The 22,328-nt window shown below is 33.6% G+C and overlaps 2 protein-coding genes across 3 annotated transcripts in view; both read right to left on the reverse strand.

Moving 5' to 3' along the window:
- Window positions 1-22,328, reverse strand: part of LOC139501986 (tyrosine-protein phosphatase non-receptor type 11-like) — a 462,346-nt gene that overhangs the window by 74,347 nt on the left and 365,671 nt on the right. The gene's annotated exons all lie outside the window — the stretch shown is intronic.
- On the reverse strand, window positions 6,757-16,315 carry LOC139500638 (NFX1-type zinc finger-containing protein 1-like). The gene is made up of 3 exons (XM_071289396.1): window positions 16,168-16,315; window positions 8,066-13,691; window positions 6,757-7,427 (listed from the first exon to the last, which is right to left on the reverse strand). Exons 2-3 carry the CDS (start codon window positions 13,668-13,670, stop codon window positions 7,351-7,353), a joined length of 5,682 nt encoding a protein of 1,893 aa, XP_071145497.1. The 5' UTR covers window positions 13,671-13,691; window positions 16,168-16,315; the 3' UTR covers window positions 6,757-7,350.

A 22,328-nucleotide genomic window follows, 5' to 3' on the forward strand; every position in this document is an offset into this window, starting at 1 on the left:
TAATTCTGAACACAAAACAGCTTTTACTAACATTTCGACGATTAAAGATGACGTGCCTGTACACAAAGAAGTATTCTGGTTGACAACTTTAATTACTTGATCAGTTAACCGGGCTTAATTTCTGCCCGAGGATCTCCGCCGAGAAAACTACACAACATATTATCAGCTTCAACAGAAACTAAAAATATATGGTCAATTTATAGATACATGTATACAGCCTCAACAAGGCCAAGGTACATCCAATATTGTATACAGTAGCTCTATAATTTTGTCTTATGCCGTAAATTAATGGCGGAAAATTACCCGTTTAAAATGACTGTGATATACAGTCTGTCAAATTTAAAGATCTGAGCAGTGACTGCGAAACTGGTTGCAAGCACTTTATGCAGCTACTAGTATTTTACGGAAGAAGATATAGGGTAAAGTTGTAATCCAATCAGATGAATATCCATTATCTAAAAATATTTCACTGGATTATTCAATTGAAATTATGCCACCTGCTTTAAAAACATTTCTGTATTGTCTTTTGGATGATGGCGCATCTGCGGCAGTTAATAAAGCATACGATATTCCTATTGACAAAGTTTTTAGATGTATGGCTTTAGTAGACTGTATATTATCTATAAATATTTTACTCTTTTTCATTTAGGCTTATCATTACAAATGCACCCAATTTATCGACACCTTCGATAATTATTAACAAGTTTGACAGATCAGGAGATAAGAAAAATTGAAAATGGGGCATACATTCTACATGGCATTATTTTTCTTCTGGGGGTCAAAATTTTATCCAAGATAATGTCGACCTAACTACAGAAACAATAAAAGTTCTCCGTATGACTTTGGTTGGCTAAAAGGCAACATCGGACCGGTATGATGTCATCCAACTTTCTACCAGATTTGAACTGTTTACGCATTGGTTTAGGTATAGGGGGAGGGTTGAGATTTCCAAAAACATGTTAAACCCCGTCGAAATTTTGCGCCTGTCCTAAGTCAGGAGCCTCTGGCCTTTCTTAGTTTTGTATGATTTTTTATTTTAATTTCTTGAGTATATTTCGAAGCTTAGTATGACGTCCATTATCATTTCAAACTAGTACATTTTTGTTTAGGGGGCCAGCTGAAGAACGCCTCCGGGTTTTGGGAGCTTCTTGCTGCATTGATGACCCATTGGTGGTCTTCGGCCGTTGCCTGCTTTTTAAACGGGTTGGTGTCTCTTTGACAAATCCTTCATGTCCATTCCCAATTTTTAATTCAATCTGTATATAGTAGATCTTGTGTCCGCTTTGAGCAAAACCTCTGCTGTACTGATATATGCCCATGTCAAGGAAGTTGTCTTTGTATGGATATGTTGACCGATCAGAATGATGAGATTACAAGTTAAAATGAAACTATAATATTCCGATATCGCAATATTCCGACGCCTAAATGGTCCAACATCCCATTAGTCCGACGTTTCGATCATTTAGATTATACGCTAACGGTATTTAAACATAAGAAAGCCAAATAAAAGGTTCAATATTAAGATAACCTTATCCTCCGTTTGAAGCGGTGAAACAAGATATAAAAAAAGTAATACTTAGTGCCATAGTAGCCGAACGTCATCACTAGAAAAAAGTACAAACTACTTTGTCAAGTGTTGTTTGATTAATTAGATATCTCAAGATACACGGCGGCTGACTAAAGTAAAATCAAACACAGTTTGACGTACAACGAGTGATCATATTTTCCTTGTGATCTTTTATATTAAAATTGTCAATTTGTTGATATAAATATACTAGTAGCACTTTACTCATTTTAGTAATGTTAGTTAGTACTCTTATCATATCTGATTTAGTGAAGTAAATAAAATTGCGGTATGATCCAGACTCAACATATTGCACTACAATAATATAAAAATCTGCCCTATGGTTGTCTGATCTTGAAGCGGTTGGCAGGCTTTCAAACTAACAAGAGACCATACGCTTCCTCAATTTTAATGTACAGCTCATCATGGAACTTTTCTGAACAATTAAAAATACGTCATATGTTATATTTTCCCCATGCTTCAAATATTTTGTTTCGAATTATTTATATCAAATTTGCAGATATATGTTTGTAAATACGTGCATCAAATAATATGGAGGTATTATAAGATTTAGATAATGCAAGGGCGACTACAGATACATTTGTTTGACTTAATGGTTGATTTTCAAAGACTCCGAGAGAAAACATTACGTAACATGCGTTACCGTTAAAATCAACCAAAATTAATTAATACTGTGATTGAAATATATTTTCCCAACAATAATACAGTATTCCTTTAAAAATGTTTCGTTTTTGCATTTGGTTTGACTCGATTTTTCTACTGGAAGTATCCGTGAATTGAAATTGCACCCATGACCTTTGACCTCGATTTAAAAAAAAAATGCACCATAATTTCTTTTGACGACCGGGATATTTAGAAAGTACACATTCTTAGCTTTCCAGTGATATATAATTTAGCCGTGTGTTAGGTAGGTGCATTAAAAATGTAAATTTGGCTCTCATATCACTCGCCTATCTCATTTAGATTCATGATTAATGATTTAATCAAACTTGTCATATTTCAAAACATGTTTTTACCATGTTGTGAGTCAAAGTGATTTTTATACTTTATAAGTACCTTGAAAGATTAAACAATTGTCTTGTTTATGAACATAAAGTTGTTAATGTTATTTAAAAAAAAGTATACATGTGCACGGCTGGTAATCTACACACGCAGAACATTTGGTTCTGCAATGAAAACCGTGAGAGGATTTTCCGGTTGTGCTTGAGTGGAGTAATTGTCACCGCTTCAAAAGGTATGTACATTTCTAAATCTCAATTTTCTTATTCAACTGATCAAAATATTGCAAATCAGAGAATGCTATGCTGTGGTGAATACTTTAACGAAGAAATACATATATCATTTACTGTTGTACGTAGAGTTGAACTCTTACAAAAACAGTTGCCTCACGAGAAATTGCCTAAAAAAGTGACATTTCAATTTTGAAATGGTTTTATTTACAGACCTACAAGTTCAAATTTAGTTTTTTTAGGGCAATGGGTATGAATGTTGTTTTTGGCGGCGTGTACGCTGTCCGGGATTGTCAGACGTCTTAATTATTCCAAAAACTACATTTTTACATTAAGTCATGCGTGAGGGGATCGGTTCTGATTGAGAACATCGTGAATGCGTGAGGGGAAGTACAAATCATATCTTTATATTCAAGCTATGAGTCGTTGAAACTTACCTAAATAAGGCTACATTGTTCATGAAAAAAACACATAATGTGTGCTAAAAAAATCACTGAGATTGATATTGAAATAAATTGTTGGAACGTAGGGTTTAATAATATGTTTTACGAAGAATAAAAACAAAAAATGTTGTCAACGATAACCAAAAATACTGCAGAGATGTTGGGGAGTATCTCATTCGTCTTGATTCGTCCTTTTCAAACCACTCAATAATGTCCAAAAACTGGTCGAATGCAATGTTGTTCTAAAGGAAAACGTCCACTAATGAAAAAAAATCAAAAATCTTTCCCTTTTCCCTTCGTCTGAGAGTTTATCTAAAGCACTTTGAAAAACGTTTTGTTCTTCCTCAATGTCTTCCATGTGGTCTTTCTCGTGGTCTACTACGTGGTCTTCTTCTGTGACTTCTTCTATGTCTTCTTCGTTGTCTAATACATGCTCTTCCTAATGGTCTTCCTCGAGATTATCTTGGCTTACATCGATGTTCGTGAATAATAAATTCTGTATATCTGCCCTTTTTGTTTCGAAAATTTCGTGATTTTGGGTGAACAGATTACATCTAATATATATGGGTGTTGAAGTTTTGATCGGCGATATACTTTTCTTTAATATATGTGGTGATCTCTGTGACGTACAATGTATATTTGACAACAGGACTACTCCCACAGGGTTTAGTTCGCTTCGAGGGCGGGGATAACTTTTATCTCCATGGCTTTTTGTAGAGAGTCAATTTTAGTCCTCTTTTCCTTTTACCTTTGAATAATGGCATTTTCTGAATTTGAGTAAACAATTTTAAATAGTTTGATTTCATTGAATCAGTGATCAGTTTACATCTGTTAAAGTATAAGGACAAATCTGTGATGATTTTTAATCAGCATTGATCACATTTATTGAGTCAACAAAAGTCACAAAGCCAAAGATTAAAAATAATTTCTGTACTTCCCCTCACGCATTCACGATGTCCTCAATCAGAACCGATCCCCTCACGCATGACTTAATGAAAAAATGTAGTTTTTGGAATTATTAAGACGTCTATCAACACCAGACAGCGTACACGCCGCCAAAAACAACATTCATACACATTGCCCTAAAAAAAACTAAATTTGAACTTGTAAGTCTGTAAATAGAACCATTTTAAAATTGAAATGTCACTTTTTTAGGCGATTTCTCGTGGGGCAACTGATTTTGTAAGAGTTCAACTCTACGTACAACAGTAAATGATACATGTATTTCTTCGTTAAAGTATTCACCACAGCATAGCATTCTTTGATTTTCAATATTTTGATCAGTTGAATAAGAAAATTGAGATTTAGAAATGTACATACCTTTTGAAGCGGTGACAATTACTCCACTCAAGCACAACCGGAAAATCCTCTCACGGTTTTCATTGCAGAACCAAGTGTTCTGCGTGTGTAGATTACCAGCCGTGATATGGGTGTTCATATTCATTTCAATTTATCGGAGTAATTTAGCAAACGATCATTTGCAGAGACCGGGAAAATCGTTTTATTTATCAATGCTTATATATTTTATAACATCTTCTTGTATCGATTATAATCTGTATTTACCTTTAGATGGTAACAACTTTACATTGCATTTTTTTGATAAACACTTAATAATACAGACTAATAGATGGAATACACTGCATTTTTGAGGAGCATGATCTTCTTACTTTTCCATATCAACACTCATCAATTATTTTATAAAAAACGGACAGATATTTTGATATCCTTTCATATATAGGACTCTGAAGTGCAATGACAATCTTAGTTAAGTGCGAACGCTACAGTGCGAAGGATGTTTGATTTTTAAGTGCGATCAGTGACACGCTTAAGTGCAAAGATATATGACATGCAAAAATACGATTGTATAACACGGTAAAGTGTGATGGTGTTACGGAAATTGGGTTCAGACAATGTTTTATTGTTTATTCTTTTTGGCTGTGTTCTTATTAGTTTTTCGTCTATTGTTGTGTTTATAAATCATGTCGTTGTCCGTCTCTTTTGAATTGTTTCACAATTTTTATTGTTTGGTTCTATATATATTTTAGCGTGTTCCATTCAATAGCATAGATCATCGCACTTTAGCGCATCAGACATTTGCATATAAGCGCATGCCATCGCATTAAAACGTGGCCATCACGTTTTAGAGTCCCAATTCCATTTGATATTCTCTATGTGTAATGATGAAATAATGAATATTTATAAAGCGTCACATATAAAAAATAGAAATTACATCAAAAGCGCTGAACTGGGTCCTTGGTTATAGAAACAAACCAAAGAGAAAAAACAAAAAACATACTCTATATCAGATGCAAGTACTGAAATAAAGATATAAGTACCTACCATTTAAACATTTCAATTCGGAAATACATTTTAGAATAAAACTATAAAATGTCACAATCTTGTTCTTTTTTCAGTAATATATATATCCGTACTCCATTGTATACCTAACTACAAAATTATTTGTATTTACCTGTGTACGTTATTTTCCCTATGGTTGTCTTTCTGATATTGTTTGACATCTAAACCCCTTGTTTCAATAATTTTGTATTAATATTGTGTCATAGAACCATTTTTTTCTTTAGCGTATGTTTATTTACTTATGTAATCAAGTATGTTCATTAATTTTTGTAATACATGCATGTAATTTGATTTAGTTTAGACCTGTCGTAAGTAAGAAACCTGATGTTCAGTGGTTGTCTTTTGTTGATGTGGTACATAACTGTTTGTCGTTTTATATAGATTAGACCGTTGGTTTTTCTGTTTAAATGGTTTTACACTAGTCTTTTTGTGCCGCTTATAGCTTGCTGTTTGGTATGAGCCAAGGCTCCGTGTTGAGGTTTTGCTAGCCACAAAACCAGGTTAAACCCACCATTTTTCATGCCCTATTTATGGGCATTATATTTTCTAGCTGTGCGTCCGTCTGTCCGTTCATCCTTCCGTCCGTCCATCCGTTCGTCCTGCTTCAGGTCAAAGTTGTTGGCCGAGGTAGTTTTTGATGAGTTGAAGTCCAATCAACTTGAAACTTAGTACACATGTTCCCTATGACATAATCTTTCAAATTTTAATTCCAAATTAGAGATTATACCCCATTTTCACGGTCCACTGAACATATAAAATTATAGTGCGGACTGGACATACGTGTACTGGGCACACATTATTGTTCTTAAAATGTCCTGTACCAAGTTAGGAAAATGGCCGTTGTTATATTATAGTTCGTTTATGTGTTTCTGTGTGGGTTACATTTTAGTGTTGTGTTTCTGTTGTGTCGTAGTTCTCCTCTTATATTCGATATGTTTCTCTTAGTTTTAGTTTGTAACCCGGATTTGTTTTTTTTTCTCAATCGACTTATAAATTTCGAACAGCGGTATACTTCTGTTGCCTTACTTTGACCTATAATGTTTTAAGAAATGCCCCTACCCAATTTTACGTCTTCCCATTCAATGTAAAGCACAGTACACATATGTTCAGCATTTTATGTATGTAAATTGCCATAAACTAGTTTTTTCCATTGATATAGTTTTATTCTAAAAAATCAAACCTCCTGACAATAGACAATAAGTAAACGCTATATATATATATAAAAAATGTTTAGGGGCGAGCTGAAGTCATCACTGAGTGCAGGATTTTCTCACTGTGATAAAGACTTATTGGTGACATTGGGCTGTTTTTTTTTTATCTATGGTTCTTAAAGCTAAAGATGGATGCTAGATGTATAAAAAACCCAAAATAAAGCATTGTAGTTTACTCTTACCATATGTGTCTGTCCATAGTGATAAAATTAAGTACTATAGATGTTCCAAAATATACAAAAAAGTGTTCCAATTGACTACTCAAGCTTGCTTAAAGCTACTGCCTTATGACTTTTTAAATGGTTTTCATGTCATTGTTGATTATGAAAGCAGTACATCTGGCCGGGAAACTCAATATTTGTCCATAGTACTTAAAGTATGTACACTCTATATAGCTACCTCATTAAAAATAAGTATAGTTGACAGATTATTACGAGAAAAAAAATATAACTCTGTAAAATGTTTTTAGATTTTTTTAAATCCATAGCTCTCGCATTCTCATCAGTTAGAATATGATCAGCATCTCAAATTGCCAAACCACACTGCGGACATTTTATTTTCTTCACTGGCATGTCACATTCTCCTATAGAATAGTAATGCCCTGAAACGAGAGGAATCAGTGGGAATACTACCAATGTTAAGTAATGTTTAACACTCTATGTATTTTCATCAGAATTTATACAATTTATTTTCTCAAACCAACCCAATATCTTCTGATATGACTACTACAAAAATATTTAAACAAGTGAAGATTATATACGGAAAATAAAATTTGGTGCTGATCAGGAGTTTAGAAATTTTGTAATCCATTCATTGCTGAAGATGGAATTATAACAATGCATCGACACATTGCTTTTGGTAATGCTTGTATTATATTTCATTTTTTTTTTTATCAAAAAGCGAAAAAGAAAGATGGACAATACAGGAAGATACTTAAGACTGTCTGAGTTTTAAAGTAAAAGCGGAGTTTCTGTTTGAAACCGACCGAAACACAACTTATTTTATGTACTCTATAACCTATTTCGGTAGCTTGGGTACCAAATTAGTATTTGGTTGACAAATTCTTTCTCTTTTTTGTTAAATATATTTCCAGTTTACATTACAAAGGTTGTTTGCGGTATCAAAGTAGCTTTTTTAAAGATGTAAACACGTTTCATTTGCATTGCTATATTATCAACTTATGTTTTACTAGTAAGTTCAAGTAATACAATTTTTATATCATCAAATATACTAACTTACCCTTTTTACATTTGTACCAATGACCCGATCCACTAAAGTCATTCCTCATGACTGGCTTGATCATTCGAATTCGCATATCCGTAAGTGTACGACCAATCATTTTAGAAGAGACTTCGTCTGTTTCCTTTCTCATTTTCGATAATTCTTCTTCTTCCACGACTTCAATAGATTCAAGTTTAAGCAAGTACTTTTCAATAATATCAGGGAGTTCGAGTCCTTCATCTCGTGCATAGACTTCTGTTTTAAATTTATGAATTTCAAGTATAAGTTGCAGTCGTCGTATTTCTAGGTAAAATTCAAAATGTTCTTGCTTTGCATATCTGCTTCGCATTAAAAACACCCATTTTTCTAGTCGATCTAACCATGCTTTTATTAGCCGTCGGCATTCAAATGGGACAGTTTCATGTCTGAGGCTATGAATTTCCTCATAAAACGTTAACTGATCGCTTATCATATTCAGAATATCGGCTGATCTGGCATTTTCAACTTTTTCCTCTAATTTAGTGAATATGTCATGAGGTAGATCAATTTCATAATCAGTAAGTTTCTGTCTTGTATCATTCTGCTTTTCATTGAGATCAGTACCTTCTTCAATATTTCGAATGGTCTGAAATACATCACAAACGTTTTTGTTGATAACTTTCAGTTCGTTAGAATATCTGTTTGACTTTGATATATTTGTGCTGCAATTTGGGCACTTCAAAGACTTGATTTCAGCTCTGGTATTATTCATAACGCTTGAAATGTATTGGTCTAGTCCATTAACTTCTAAAACGCATGTGCAGTCTTCTAACCTAATCAATATGGCATTATCTTTTTCATATCCAAATGGTATTTCTGTCAGGTTCTCGCACACTTTACAAACACACTTTGAAATTTCGCATAATAGTCCCGTACATTTGTGACCGATGCCACAATTTAGTATAGTGTTACAAAGTGTATTACATTTTGGTCTTTGACAAAGTTTCATACATACTTTGCCACACTTGAATTTGTTTGGACATTCTGCTTTGCATGCCCATTTACAAAGTTTAGTACACTGTATACAGCTATCACCACATCTGTTTTTACATCGATCGCCATGAATACATTTCCGATCGCATATCTGTGTACAAGGTGGACAACGGTTGTTGCAATAACCCTTACAAATATGTCCACATACCAAGTTTCTTGCGCATTTTGCTTCACATGGTTTGTGAAGTCTTCCTTGACTACATTCGGAATGTGTTCCTTTGCATACGTGGCCACATTTCAATATTCCCTTACACGACAACTTACAAGGAGCATCATATTTGGTATAACATGGAGCCGTAACCTCATGTCCACAACGAGCGTTTATCTTTACCAACTCCTTGCAGTCGTCTTCAATATTACAAGAATCTGTACACTGTTTCTGACAACGATGACCACAAGAGATAACAGCTTGACATCGTTCATCGCATGATGCAGACTGTGGATCTTTATGACATGGCATACGTTTTCTATGCTGACATTTTGGAATCGTCTTTACTACGATTGCATTACATTTCTCACACGAGTTTGGATAGTGGCATGGTTTTATGCACCTATGTCCCATTTCGCATACTTGTCTGTGACATTGGTTTGGACAAATGCCTTCGTGATCTGGATCATCAACATGACATTTTCTTAAACATATGTGCCCACATTGTCTCTTGATTTTGCAAGGTTTTTCACATCCGCCATCTGAAACCTTATCAAAATCATCTGGTTTAGAAACGTATGTTGTATTTTTGTGATTCTGACATGTTAGCTGTAGCTCAGTGCCAAAACATTTCTCCTTTTCAGCATCATTGACAATATTTTTCCACAGCGCTGATTTCAATTTTAAAAGTTCAAAATTGCCAACCACGTAAAGTCCTTTTTTTGCCCTTGATAGAGCAACACAAACTCTATTTGCTTCGGATAAATAGCCTATTTCGTTTTCCATATTACTTCTTACAAGCGATAACAATATTATATCATTTTCTTCTCCTTGAAAATTGTCTACTGTTGTAATTCTCACGGATGGTTCGTCTCCCCGACTTAGAAATGCTGGACAATTAACGACCTCATCCTTTCTTGAACTGTTTCTATCTTCAGTCCTGATCATGTTATAAAAATGCCGAACCTGATCTGAGTATGTTGTCAGTATAGTTATTTTAGAAGATGAATATCCTTGCATTCTAAGATATCTATACAATTTACAAATAAACGATGCTTCGAACTCGTTCTTGTGACTTCTTGACAGTTCGTCGTGATCCTGGTCTTCAAACTCCAAATGCGACAAAAAGAAGACATTGCAGTAAATTCCTCTAACATCTTCATATTCATTCACACTTAGGTCGTCTTTCAAAGTGCGATAAATATGAGGCACTAAAAGCTTTGATATCATTGGACTCATTCGATGTTGATATTCTAATCGTGTATAAGGAACACATCCACCAATAAGTCTTTCAAAAAGTGATATATTTATTTTATGCTGTTGTGCAGTTTTATAATCATTGTAAGACGGACGTAATTGTTGGTGGTCGCCAATCATAATTAGTTGCTGACATGAAGACATCAAACATGCCACCACATGATGTTCTGGGATTTCGGCTGCTTCTTCTATGAGAACAATGCTTGGAGAAACTCGTTTGAGTATTTCTATATCTCTTGCCGCTCTACTTGTTGTACTTGCTACAAGTTTTGCTTTCTTCAATATTTTAATATCAGCTATTTGTTGAATCTCCTCAAAACGTTCTTGTGCTCTTTTGTAATTTTCTTCACAATCTTTAATTTCTTTGTTGATGGGAATGAGAGACTGTTGAATCCAGTAGTTATACAACTGCCACCTTTTTGGATTATTGATAAACCAAATATCCGACACCGAACATGCTTCCTCAACTGACATTGATGGTGTACAACTGAGTTTCTCTTCTATTTTCTTAATCAGAAAAGATTTTTCGTTCTCATTGTATTGATCCCAAAACCATTGATTGGTTTGCGTTTTCTCTTGGCTAAATACAATACTTGAGGAAATAAGCATTTTCAGTTTATTTAAGTCTAAATGAATCAGGAGAGGTTTTTCCATTGTCTCTGTTCCATCTTCGTCATATTCTCCACCTAGATCATCATACCAATCTTCCACATCATCGCCATAATCAAAATCATCTTCAACGTTAATATTGTCGCTAAAGTTTTGTAGTATAGTAACTTGTGTTATTGATTCAACATTTAACCATGTTATTAAGGAAGACTCGTGTTTTAGTGCATTGTACTGCATGTCAGTAATAATATTACCTACATCATGAAGCCAGTCTTGATGAACTATTCCTGTTTGAATTTCATCTCGTAGCTTTTTCAAGTTCTCATGCTCTTTGATTTTTGCATTTAAATTTGATTTAGCATTAAATGCCAATACATTCAATTCGCATGATATTTCCCTTTTAGTCCGTGTTCGAATTTCTCCTGTGCGAGTACTGTACTCCTCTTTTGTGTAAGTGTAAGCTTTGCGTTTAGCAGTCAGGTTAAATTCCTTTAATATTTCAACTTCTGATCTCGATCCCAATCGGACAATATCAACGGCGTCGGTATTTCGCAAGAGTGTAGAAATACTCAGAAGAAATTGATCTAACGCATGGTTAGTGTAACTTAGAAGAAGCATTGGTCCTTGATTGTCTTGTTCACGCCATATATGTTCATTTTTTAAAAGCAGTTCTGCTATTTTGAGTCCAACTACTGTTTTCCCAGTTCCAGGAGGTCCCTGTATTAATGCCAGTTTTCTTTTCATTGATGTTATGATTGCGCTGTGTTGAGAATCATCCAGACCAAGTAACTCTGCACTAGGCCAGTGCGCCTCAATTGAAATGTCTATCTTGTATTCATGTAGTTTAGAATTCAAACAGCTGATTTCAAATTTTTCTTTTGCGAATTTAGAAGACTTGAAATAATCTGGTACATCTTTTTCCACGATGTATGTCTTGAGTAATAATTGTTTACCAAACGGTAAAGCAGTTTCCTTACGAAATACTTCACTGTGCATACTTTTAAGAGAGCGTAATGGCCAAAGGGAAGACGGAAAGTAAGCATTGCTTTCAATTAGAAGAACATCAGGTTGTTTTAAACTTTCATTCACGTCTGCATTAGTTTCGGTAAATTTAATTTCAAAAATACCTTTTTTAAGATCATTAGCATTACGCTCTGCTACAGTTGCATACTTGAGAAAAGAAAAGTTTCTATTTGTAAAGCAGACAAGAGATCCAAATGTAAGTAGCTTTTCGGTGTTCCAGCTGATTCGTCTATATGGAGTGATATCAAATCTTATTTTCCAAGTTAATCCGTTTTGTTCATTGCAACATCGTGTAAGAAAAGTTATATTTTTATAGACACGGATGTCATCATGTCGCCATCCTTTTTCAAGGCAATTAGGATCTTCATATACACTATGTTTTAAAGACATGAATCCTCTACTTAGCGGCCTTATAAAATCTTGACGATGAACCATAAATAGTCTCCGTAAGTAGCCTTCTTCTGTTTCATAATCAGAATCAACAATACAATTTCCACATGACTCTATTTCAGTAAGATCTGGCAAAATAGCAAATGTTGAAAGTTTATTCTCGGTGTTAGGCGTATTCACTGGATCCCTTTTATCTCTTATTTCTGGTATTACAAACTCTCGGTCTCGTTGTCGATTATCGTCCTTGGCGTTTTCCTGAACACATTTTTTTAAAGAATCTAATGGTTGTATTACATCGGAGGGTCCTTCTTTTTCAATGTTCACACCAACAAAATTGCTTGATATTTTAATTACTTTTCGCCGATCGGATTCGGAGCTATGAGATCGGCTGCGTTTTCTTGACCCAATTTCCTCAAATCCTGACAAACGTGTTTCTGCTTTTAAATCCATATTTCCGACATAAGTATCCATTTTGTTAGTCTTATTAGTATCAGGTGCGCTGCTAGACTCATGAATTGGTTTAGTATTATCAGTATCCCGAATATCATTTGAAATTATCCGACAATCATTTATCGATATATTTTGGGTAAACTTTTCAAGCTGTTGACTCGGCGATTTGTGTGGATTTTTACCTAAACGCTCAAATACAGATATTCTTTTGGCATCTTTTCGTTGATTGATTATATCTGGTATGGTTGTTACTGTATCCATTTTGTTAGTTTTATTAGTTTCAAGTGCGCTGCTAGATTCAAGAATTTGTTTAGTATTATCAGTATCCTGAATATCTTTTGAAGTTATCCGACAATCATTTATAGGTATATTTTGGGTAAACTTTTCAAGCTGTCGACTCGGCGATTTGTGTGGATTTGTACCTAAACGCTTAAATACAGATAATCTTTTGGCATCTTTTCGTTGATTGATGATATCTCGTATGGTTGTTCCTGAAGATCCACGAATATTGTTCAATTGTGACTGTTCTTTGGTCGAATTTGGTATATCAATAACGTCATGATTCACTTCATATTCCCGTATTGGGTCAGCAGATAAGGCATCAAAGTCTACATCATTATAATCAAAGCTTGGTCTGTCATTTGAATTGTGAATGGAATTACGCATCATGTAGCTTCTAGTGAAAATCTCGGAGGGTCTTTTGTTTCTTTCCATTTTTGAACAGTTACACTAGTACTAAATGTAGAAATGAGTAGAAGGGAGTATATACTTATAAGATGTGTTTCTTCTATGTTTTTTTTTTTATATTTGATGTTAAACAGAACAAACAATGGTTTAAATCAATACATTTTGGTCATTATATACAAATGTTGAAGGTTTATAAATACATTTCTGCTTTTATATATACATGCTTTAAAAAGGCCAGAGGCTCCTTATGGAGACATGGACACAAATGCGGCGAGGTTAAACATGTTTTGTAATATCTCTACCCTCCACTCTAGCCAATTTAGAATAAAGAAATACACAACAATACCCACAGTAAAACCCAGTTCAAACGCAGTCAGAGTCAGGAAAGGTTACAAAAGAAACTAAGCAAAATGACAATGATACATACTTAAGAAGGGCTACCAATAGTTACTGACATGCATGCTCCAGACCTCAATTTAACTGATTGAAAGATTATGTTTTCACCATATAAAAATCTAGTACAATCCCACCCGTTAGTGGTTTAGTAACATAATATTTATACAATTTATGAGAAGAACATAACCCGTTTTATGCCATCATATGGTTTTAGAATACATGAGTTAAATTCCGATGGATAGACCCTGATACCAACATATGTACTCCTTAATGACCTGACAACAGTAGCGTAACTATACCCCTTCTGAATAAGGCTCCTTAAGGCTTTGGTATCCTTTTAAACGAATATCGACATTTTTGATGCTGTGTAAGGAATCTTACTACAAAAGATTGGATGTAAACTACCTGTACGTATAAGATGTATGCATGTTGATTCATATTTACGAATGATGTCCTTGTACCTATGATAACATTTAGTAAATGTTTTGATTTATAATTTGTACATTACTTGCCGTTTTTTTTTTCTTTCGGTTAGAGTCATAGTGAGATTAAACACATTTGACATCTTAGTTTACCGATTGCTTTTTAAATGCTAGACCACTTTGCTTGACACTCAATACTTTTTACAAGTGCATAATGAATACGAGAAAATTAAAACTCTCTTTTGTTTTTACAAATTACACAAGTATAGAAGTATAGTAGTATACTCGATCAATGGACACTTCTCCTGTGCATATACGCAATTTATATACACGTAGAGGACACCTCTTTTACAGGGAATTTAAATCGATAATTTTCTCTTAAGGCTACAAAAACAAAAATAGATTTACAAGAAATGTATTTATCATTAATATTATTATAATCAAGTAAGGATGGCTACAGGCAATATAGACCCAAACATATGTTTATTTTTTCTATATTGTAAACCATGACCACATTCTTTAATTTTTGATTATCATAAACTACTAAAATACAGGTAAAAAGGAAACATTTGATAATATACTCCAGCTATCAATAGTGTAAATGTGTATGATTAAATGTATTTTAATTAATAAACTGTTAGATACAATCGGTATTTTTAATCACAAAAGTTAACACGCCATATACATATCTTCATTAAAATTTCATATAATTTGAATATATTTTGAACATGAATATCTCCTCATTGAATTACCGCTTTGAAAATTTGAAAATTAGAAAATAGTAAAATTTATACTACAAATTCGACAACCATTATCTCTTCTAATCAATAATTTTTAATCAAATGAATCTTTTACACAATATAATGGTTCTATAACGTATGATTCACTTTAAAAAAGTTTCTCGATATTTAGCAGTTAATAGACAAATAAAGTTCTTTACTTAATAGTCAGGTCATTTGAACTAGTAAATTTATTCTCTAGTATTATAATTGTTTCGAGAGTCTTAGCCGTATTGGGTTCAACTTTTTGGAACTTTTGGTCCCCAGTGCTCTTCAACTTTGTACTTGTTTTGGCTTTGGAACTTTTTTCATCCGAGCGTCACTGGTTAGTCTTGTGTGGACAAAACGCACGTCTGGCGTATTAAGTTTTAAACCTGGTTCCTTTTGTTAACTATTATTCGTGTGTTTCTCTGTCCAATATGTACTCCAATTTATTTGTAATGTAGTCTTGTCATGAAATGTTGTCATTTAAATGTGATATTTAACATTGCCATGAAAGCGGGAGGTTTGGCATGCCACAAAACCAGGTTCAACCCACCATTGTTGTCTTAAAATGTCCTGTACGAAGTCAGGAAAATGGCCATTGTTATAGTATAGCTCTTTTCTGTGTGTGTTACATTTTAATGTTGTGTTTCTGTTGTGTCGTTGTTATCCTCTTATATTTGATGGGTTTCCCTCAGTTTAAGTTTGTAACCCGGATTTGTTTATTATCTCTATCGACTTATGAGTTCAGCGGTATACTATTGGTACCTTTATCATGTTTATTTACAATACAGCGACTGTATAGTACTCTAATGTCTGTCCTAGGATATAATTCAACAATAAGGTTTTATTCTTATGCAATTTGTGTATGAATATATAGATATATTGTAAACCCGCAATAGCAAATTAATTGAGAATCGCTTTCATTACAAAATATAAACTTACGTAGTTGATTCATACGTGTACATCTGGTGAACCATGTATTTCCCTCTTTATCTTATATTCAAGTCAATATGTGTTTTTGTTAATCCTTAAAATTTACATGAAAACTATTACATTTTCCATAAGTGTCACAGTCAATACTGGTGTTGATACATGTATATAGTAGCTAAGGTAAATCTGGTGCATGTTATTCGGGTGTGAAATACAATGATTTAAATTTTAGATTACAAGCAATATATGACTTAAAATGGGAGGTAGATAGTAGATTTAAAACAAATAATATATCCTATGTAAGCAGGTGATAGTTTCAATCCACTGATTTGTCTGTCTATACTCTGAAACGTCGGTAAATGTCATATTAAATAGATATGAATAAATCATAAATTATAGCCGATGTTAACGAAACAGCATTTACACGCTACAAAATACATTAAAGGGACGAAAATATCTGTATGTGTTATTCAAAATTACACTTTTCACGTAGATTATTCGTAATTGAATCCAGTACAGTTAAGAAGGTGTGATATGAATGCCAATGAGTGCCAACGAGACAACTCTCCATCCAAGTCACAATTTGTAAAAGAGGGGCGAACGATACCTAAGGGACAGTCAAACTCATAGATCAAAACTAAACTTGACCTCGGATCATACCGAACAGAAAGCTATAAAAGACCCAAAAAAACTAGCGTAAAACCCTTCAAACGGGAAAACCAACGGTCTCATCTATATAAAAAACGAAAAACGAGAAACACTTATGAACCACATCATCAAACCGTTACTACTCTTAGCCATGTGCACACAAATGCAGCGGTTTTAAAATTTATAATCGGTACGGTCGTTTTTGCTGTGTAACTTGTTTGTTTTCTGTTGACTGTTTTGTACATTTATTTTATCGTTATTTTTCTCATTTAAATTGTTTTACATTTGTCATTTCAGTGCCTTTTCTAGATGCCTTTGCGGTATGAGCTCTTCTCTTAGTGGAACACTGTACGATGACATAAAGCTAGTAATGTCTGTGTTATCTGTGGAGGGTTGTCACATTGGCAATCACACTCCATTTTCTTTTTATACAAATCGTTTACGCAGTTGCTATCGCCTATGTCTTGCATTCCTTGATTTTTGTTGCAGTTGAGATATGACTACACAATAAGAAAAGAAAAACGTTATTCAATTTGTCAAATCAGTTGAATATTCAGAAATAAGTTAATTTTCAGTCAAGATGTGTGATTCAAAGCTCATACACACGTCTACAAGATTTTCTAATAACAAGTATTATTCCTCGTATTAAAAATCTCAAACAATGGGAAGAGACGAAATTGAAACAAAGGTAAATTTACTCACACATAACATAAATACATTTGAGAAATAAAGTTTAATCATTTTGCAATTTGTGACAAATATTAACTTTATTTAATGGATAAAAAAGGAACTGGTTTAAACAAGGTTATCATTGGGGAACGACTTTGGGAAAGTTTCTCTGATATATATTACGTATTACAGAGTTTGATTATTTAAACAAACTACATGTACCTACATGTATCATGCATTTAATGTTACCACACAACTTATTGAAAATAAATGTTTATCATAGTCTCTGAACAGGTCGAGAACTCTAGATTTTCTGACGTCAGAATATATTTGCATAGTAATTTCCAAAACACAAGGCCAATATGGCCTTGAAAAACTGACCAATCGATTCAATGAACTACAATTGCATTGTGGGCTACTACGAGTAAACTACTACTTAAAACACGTGGAATTAGTGGGAAAACAGTCAATTAATATATTGTCTGGGACTCTCATTATCAAAGTTTTTATTCTGCAAATATATTTAATGTAAAATATATAACGTAATCTTCAATTTGCATGCTCAGATTAAAAAAATATTGTTTATTGGCTTCACAATTCGACTTTCTTTTTCGCCTTACAAAAGTAGTTGAACCGGTTTTGTGCATTGTTATGAATTGAACCTGCATTAATTTCACGACACGACACAGGGAAATATCCAATGAAGTGACCACTGTCCAGTAAGAAAATCATTTGAGCTCTTTTAAACCTGTATAATGTTATTGCAAAATCATTTCTGCCTAGAAAAACACGAAACTTTCATTGAAACACTTCTTTCTGTACTGAATGTGTATTTTTTTTTTATCAGGACCTGAACTAATAGTGTTATGAAAGCGGCAGGGGCAGGTCCAGTCATTTTAAAAGGGGAGGAGGTCCTAACCCTGGACAAAAGGGGAGGGGGTTCCAACTAAATGTCCCCATCCAAATGCACTGATCGTCCAAAAAAAAAGGGGGTCCATCCCCCGTAACCCCCCCCCCCCCCCCCCTTGATCCGCCACTGAGCGGGTACGGTATATAGCTCAATACATTTTTTATCGTTTCATCCATCGATAATATCCGTTTGTTGCTAATTTTAAATATACCTCAGAGGTTATTTTTATCGTTCGGCTGCTGTCCTGTTGACATATGTAAAATATCTCCAATATTGAAAGTCTCTGGATCATTGTGGGTGCCATATATTACCTATTATTTTTTTTTCTAAAACCTGTCCTAAGTCAGGAATCTGATGTACAGTAGTTGTCGTTTGTTTATGTAATATATACGTGTTTCTCGTTTCTCGTTTTGTTTATATAGATTAGACCGTTGGTTTTCCCGTTTGAATGGTTTTACACTAGTAATTTTGGGGCCCTTTATAGCTTGTTGTTCGGTGTGAGCTAAGGCTCCGTGTTGAAGGCCGTACTTTAACCTATAATGGTTTACTTTTTAAATTGTTATTTGTATGGAGAGTTGTCTCATTGGCACTCACACCACATCTTCCTATATCTATTTGTATATAGAAATAAGAAGATGAGGTATGAGTGCCAAATGAGACATCTTTCCAACAAAGACATAATTTAGTAAAGTAAGCAGTCATAGGTCCAATACTGAAAAGTAAGCTATTAATGACCCAAAAATTACTTGTGTAAAACAATCCAAACAAAAAAAAAAACAAACAAAAAAACACGGCCCAATTATATATATAAAAGGACAAGAAATCTATCCCATCAAAACAAAATATATTGTATAGGAGCCTGTATTTCAGTGGTTGTCGTTTGTTTATGTGTTACATATTTGTTTTTCGTTCATTTTTTTTTATATAATTAAGGCCGTTAGTTTTCTCGTTTGAATTGTTTTACATTGTCATATCGGGGAGTTTTATAGCTGACTATGCGGTATGGGCTTTGCTCATTGTTGAAGGCCGTACGGTGATCTATAAATGTTTTTTTATTTTCTGTGTCATTTTGATCTCTTGTGGACAGCTGTCTCATTGGCAATCATACCACATCTTCTTTTTTATTATAGACCCAACGCTGCAATTTTCACAAAACATATTAAATTTTCCACCTTGTCGCACATACATATTGATAAAATCATTACAGCTTATTTCCTAATGCATGTGGAGCAAAACTTTGGTTAGCTTGCTTGCTTTGTTTGTATATATATTGTACAAAATATAAAATGTACAAGTTAAACTATGCATGCCTATATAAACATATTGTTTAAAGATGTCAATCTTATTTTCAAAGCTTGTATAAACAACTATACAAACAAAGCAAGCCAACCAAAGTTTTACTTTGCAGGTTTAAGAAATCAGCTGTAATGATTTTATTCAGTTTGGCAAATGTCCGAGCCCGTTAAAAAACGAACAAACTTAAACTACAGTTGCTGACTTCACTACCTTCAAAAAAAGGGGAACAGTTTGGAAGTCCCATATACTGAAATGTGACCAACAAAAATACTTATAGATTTTGTTAACACTGCTATGTATGTAAATATTTCTTCGCCTTTTTTACGAACACAAAATTCAAGGATCCCACATTTGCCTTTAATTATCTATACGAACATTGCTGTACTCTTGAATATCAGCCCCGGCTGTTATCGACGGCTTACTTTACACCAGTAAGTTTGTCTTATGGGTTTTTTCGCTGTTGTTTCGTTGCTTCTGGTGGACAAATACATGAAATTTCTGTGCCATCATCAAACATGTTAATGGCTATATATCGGGTAATTCAAACCCTTTTTTCTTCGCATAGAAACAACTCTTCGTTAATCTGAGCATGGAAGTAATACTTTATATCACGAACTATAAATGAGGATACACAAAATGAAAAACTAAGCGAAATTGTGAATCCCGCATTGCACGAAAAAATGTGTTGTATTTCAGTAAATAACACGTGTTCTTGGTTGATTGTAAACACGTAGTAGTCCATCATGCATTGTGACTCATTTAGTGGATTGGTCAAAAACCTTGGTAAAAATAAATTGCGTCACATGTAAATAAACAATTACATGTGCGAGAACATAAGTATGCTAATTTATGCATTTCCATATAAGGTAGTGGTCCTGACCTGCTGAAGTATGAAGTACTGCATATAATCTCATGTAGGGTATATTGTAAATCAATATTGTGATATATTTAAGGTGTTTGTCACTATACCTATGGTAGTGTTAAGGTGGCTTTATATTGATAAAATACCTAGAAAGATATACAACTGTTGATAAAGATTTATAGTGATTAGATATCTAGGGAGGTGCATTATACAATACTATTAATATTGAAACAACGTTGGCATTTTAGATTTTAAGGGGTAATTTATTCAAAAAGCAAATTGAAAACATCCACACCAATTATCAAAATTGATATCGAGAAGTGGTACATTCTAGAATAGACGACAACAGTCTACAGAATTGTCGAAAAGGTGATTTAATTAAACAAAAAGATCTGCTACAATACAAAATTCTTCAAATAACAATTAATATTAAGATATTACATAAGACGATCTATAAAAAGGTTCCTTTCATATGATAACAGTGGCTAGTTGCAGGACTAAACTGTTGTCTCTTATAGGTCTAAGACAAAACAAAATAGGAAACACAAACTAGGGAGCTAGATTATAAACAAAAAAGAGTAAGAAAACAATAATTAAAGAATAGAGAAAATGGTATAAAAACTAAATAACACAAAGACGAAGACACCCCATCCCGACATGTGTTTTTTTTCTTACCATAAATTCAAGTAATAACAAACGTTAGTCCATCTATTGCGGTAATTGATGGTATGTGTACATGTTTGTGCTGTTAAATTGATATCAATTTTATATATAAAGTGTTACACATTTCAATACTAGAGTACCTATTGTATCCTCTTTTTTCAATATTTAGGCTGATAGTAGATTTCATTTTAAATGTCAATGATACATAAAATTATCAAATGTTATAAGCAGGCATTAATACCATTTCCATTGACGTTTTTTTCTCGCTTTGTCAAAAACTGCAAACATATTTGATACATGACTCCCGCCTACATGTACGGTAAGGAAGGAAGAATCAATTGAAAAGATGTAATTCGGTGTTTCAATCTATAAAACTAAGTTTAATCCACCATTATCTACATGCCTGTACTAAGTCAGGAATATGATAGTTGTTATCATTTCGTTTGATATGTTAAAGCCTTTCTTTTGGTAATTTGATTAGGGACTTTTCCTTTTTGAGTTTTTCACTGAGTTCAGTATTTTTTATTTTACTTTTTCATCGGTGTGCATCAACAAAATGTGTCTTTCGTCTATCAATATAGGAATAATGTATGGGTTCAATCAATTATAATCGGGAATTGTGTCACCAGCGACGTCACCGTCTCAGTGGTAATGAAACGTATATCGACTAAATTTGTAGACATAAAGTAAAGATAAATGCTTTAAAACCATGCTTACTATAAATGAATAATAAAATTGAGAATGGAAATGTGGAATATGATACTCATTGTAAGAGGTCTTCATTCTATATAGAACTAGCTCAACACATTGGTGCACGCATATGATATCGTAGAAATACACGTTGAAAATGTATACATTTTAACATTGAACAAAACAATGAACAACAAGTTGCATTAACTATTCATACATTTCACAAAAAAACATAAAGTTAAGAACCCCATAGCCAATCATATAGCATACTTGGAAAGAGACGGACAACACACTGGACGAACGAAATTTAAAAAAAAGCTTTCCAAAAGTTACAACTTAGTAAATAAAAGTTTCACAACCGACTGAAAGACATGATGAACCCATTTTGAGCCTCTTTGTTAAATATATTTTGTTTTGAGATTGTGACACAGTGAT

Source organism: Mytilus edulis, chromosome 13 (assembly GCF_963676685.1).
Source record: "Mytilus edulis chromosome 13, xbMytEdul2.2, whole genome shotgun sequence".
NCBI lineage: Eukaryota > Metazoa > Mollusca > Bivalvia > Mytilida > Mytilidae > Mytilus > Mytilus edulis.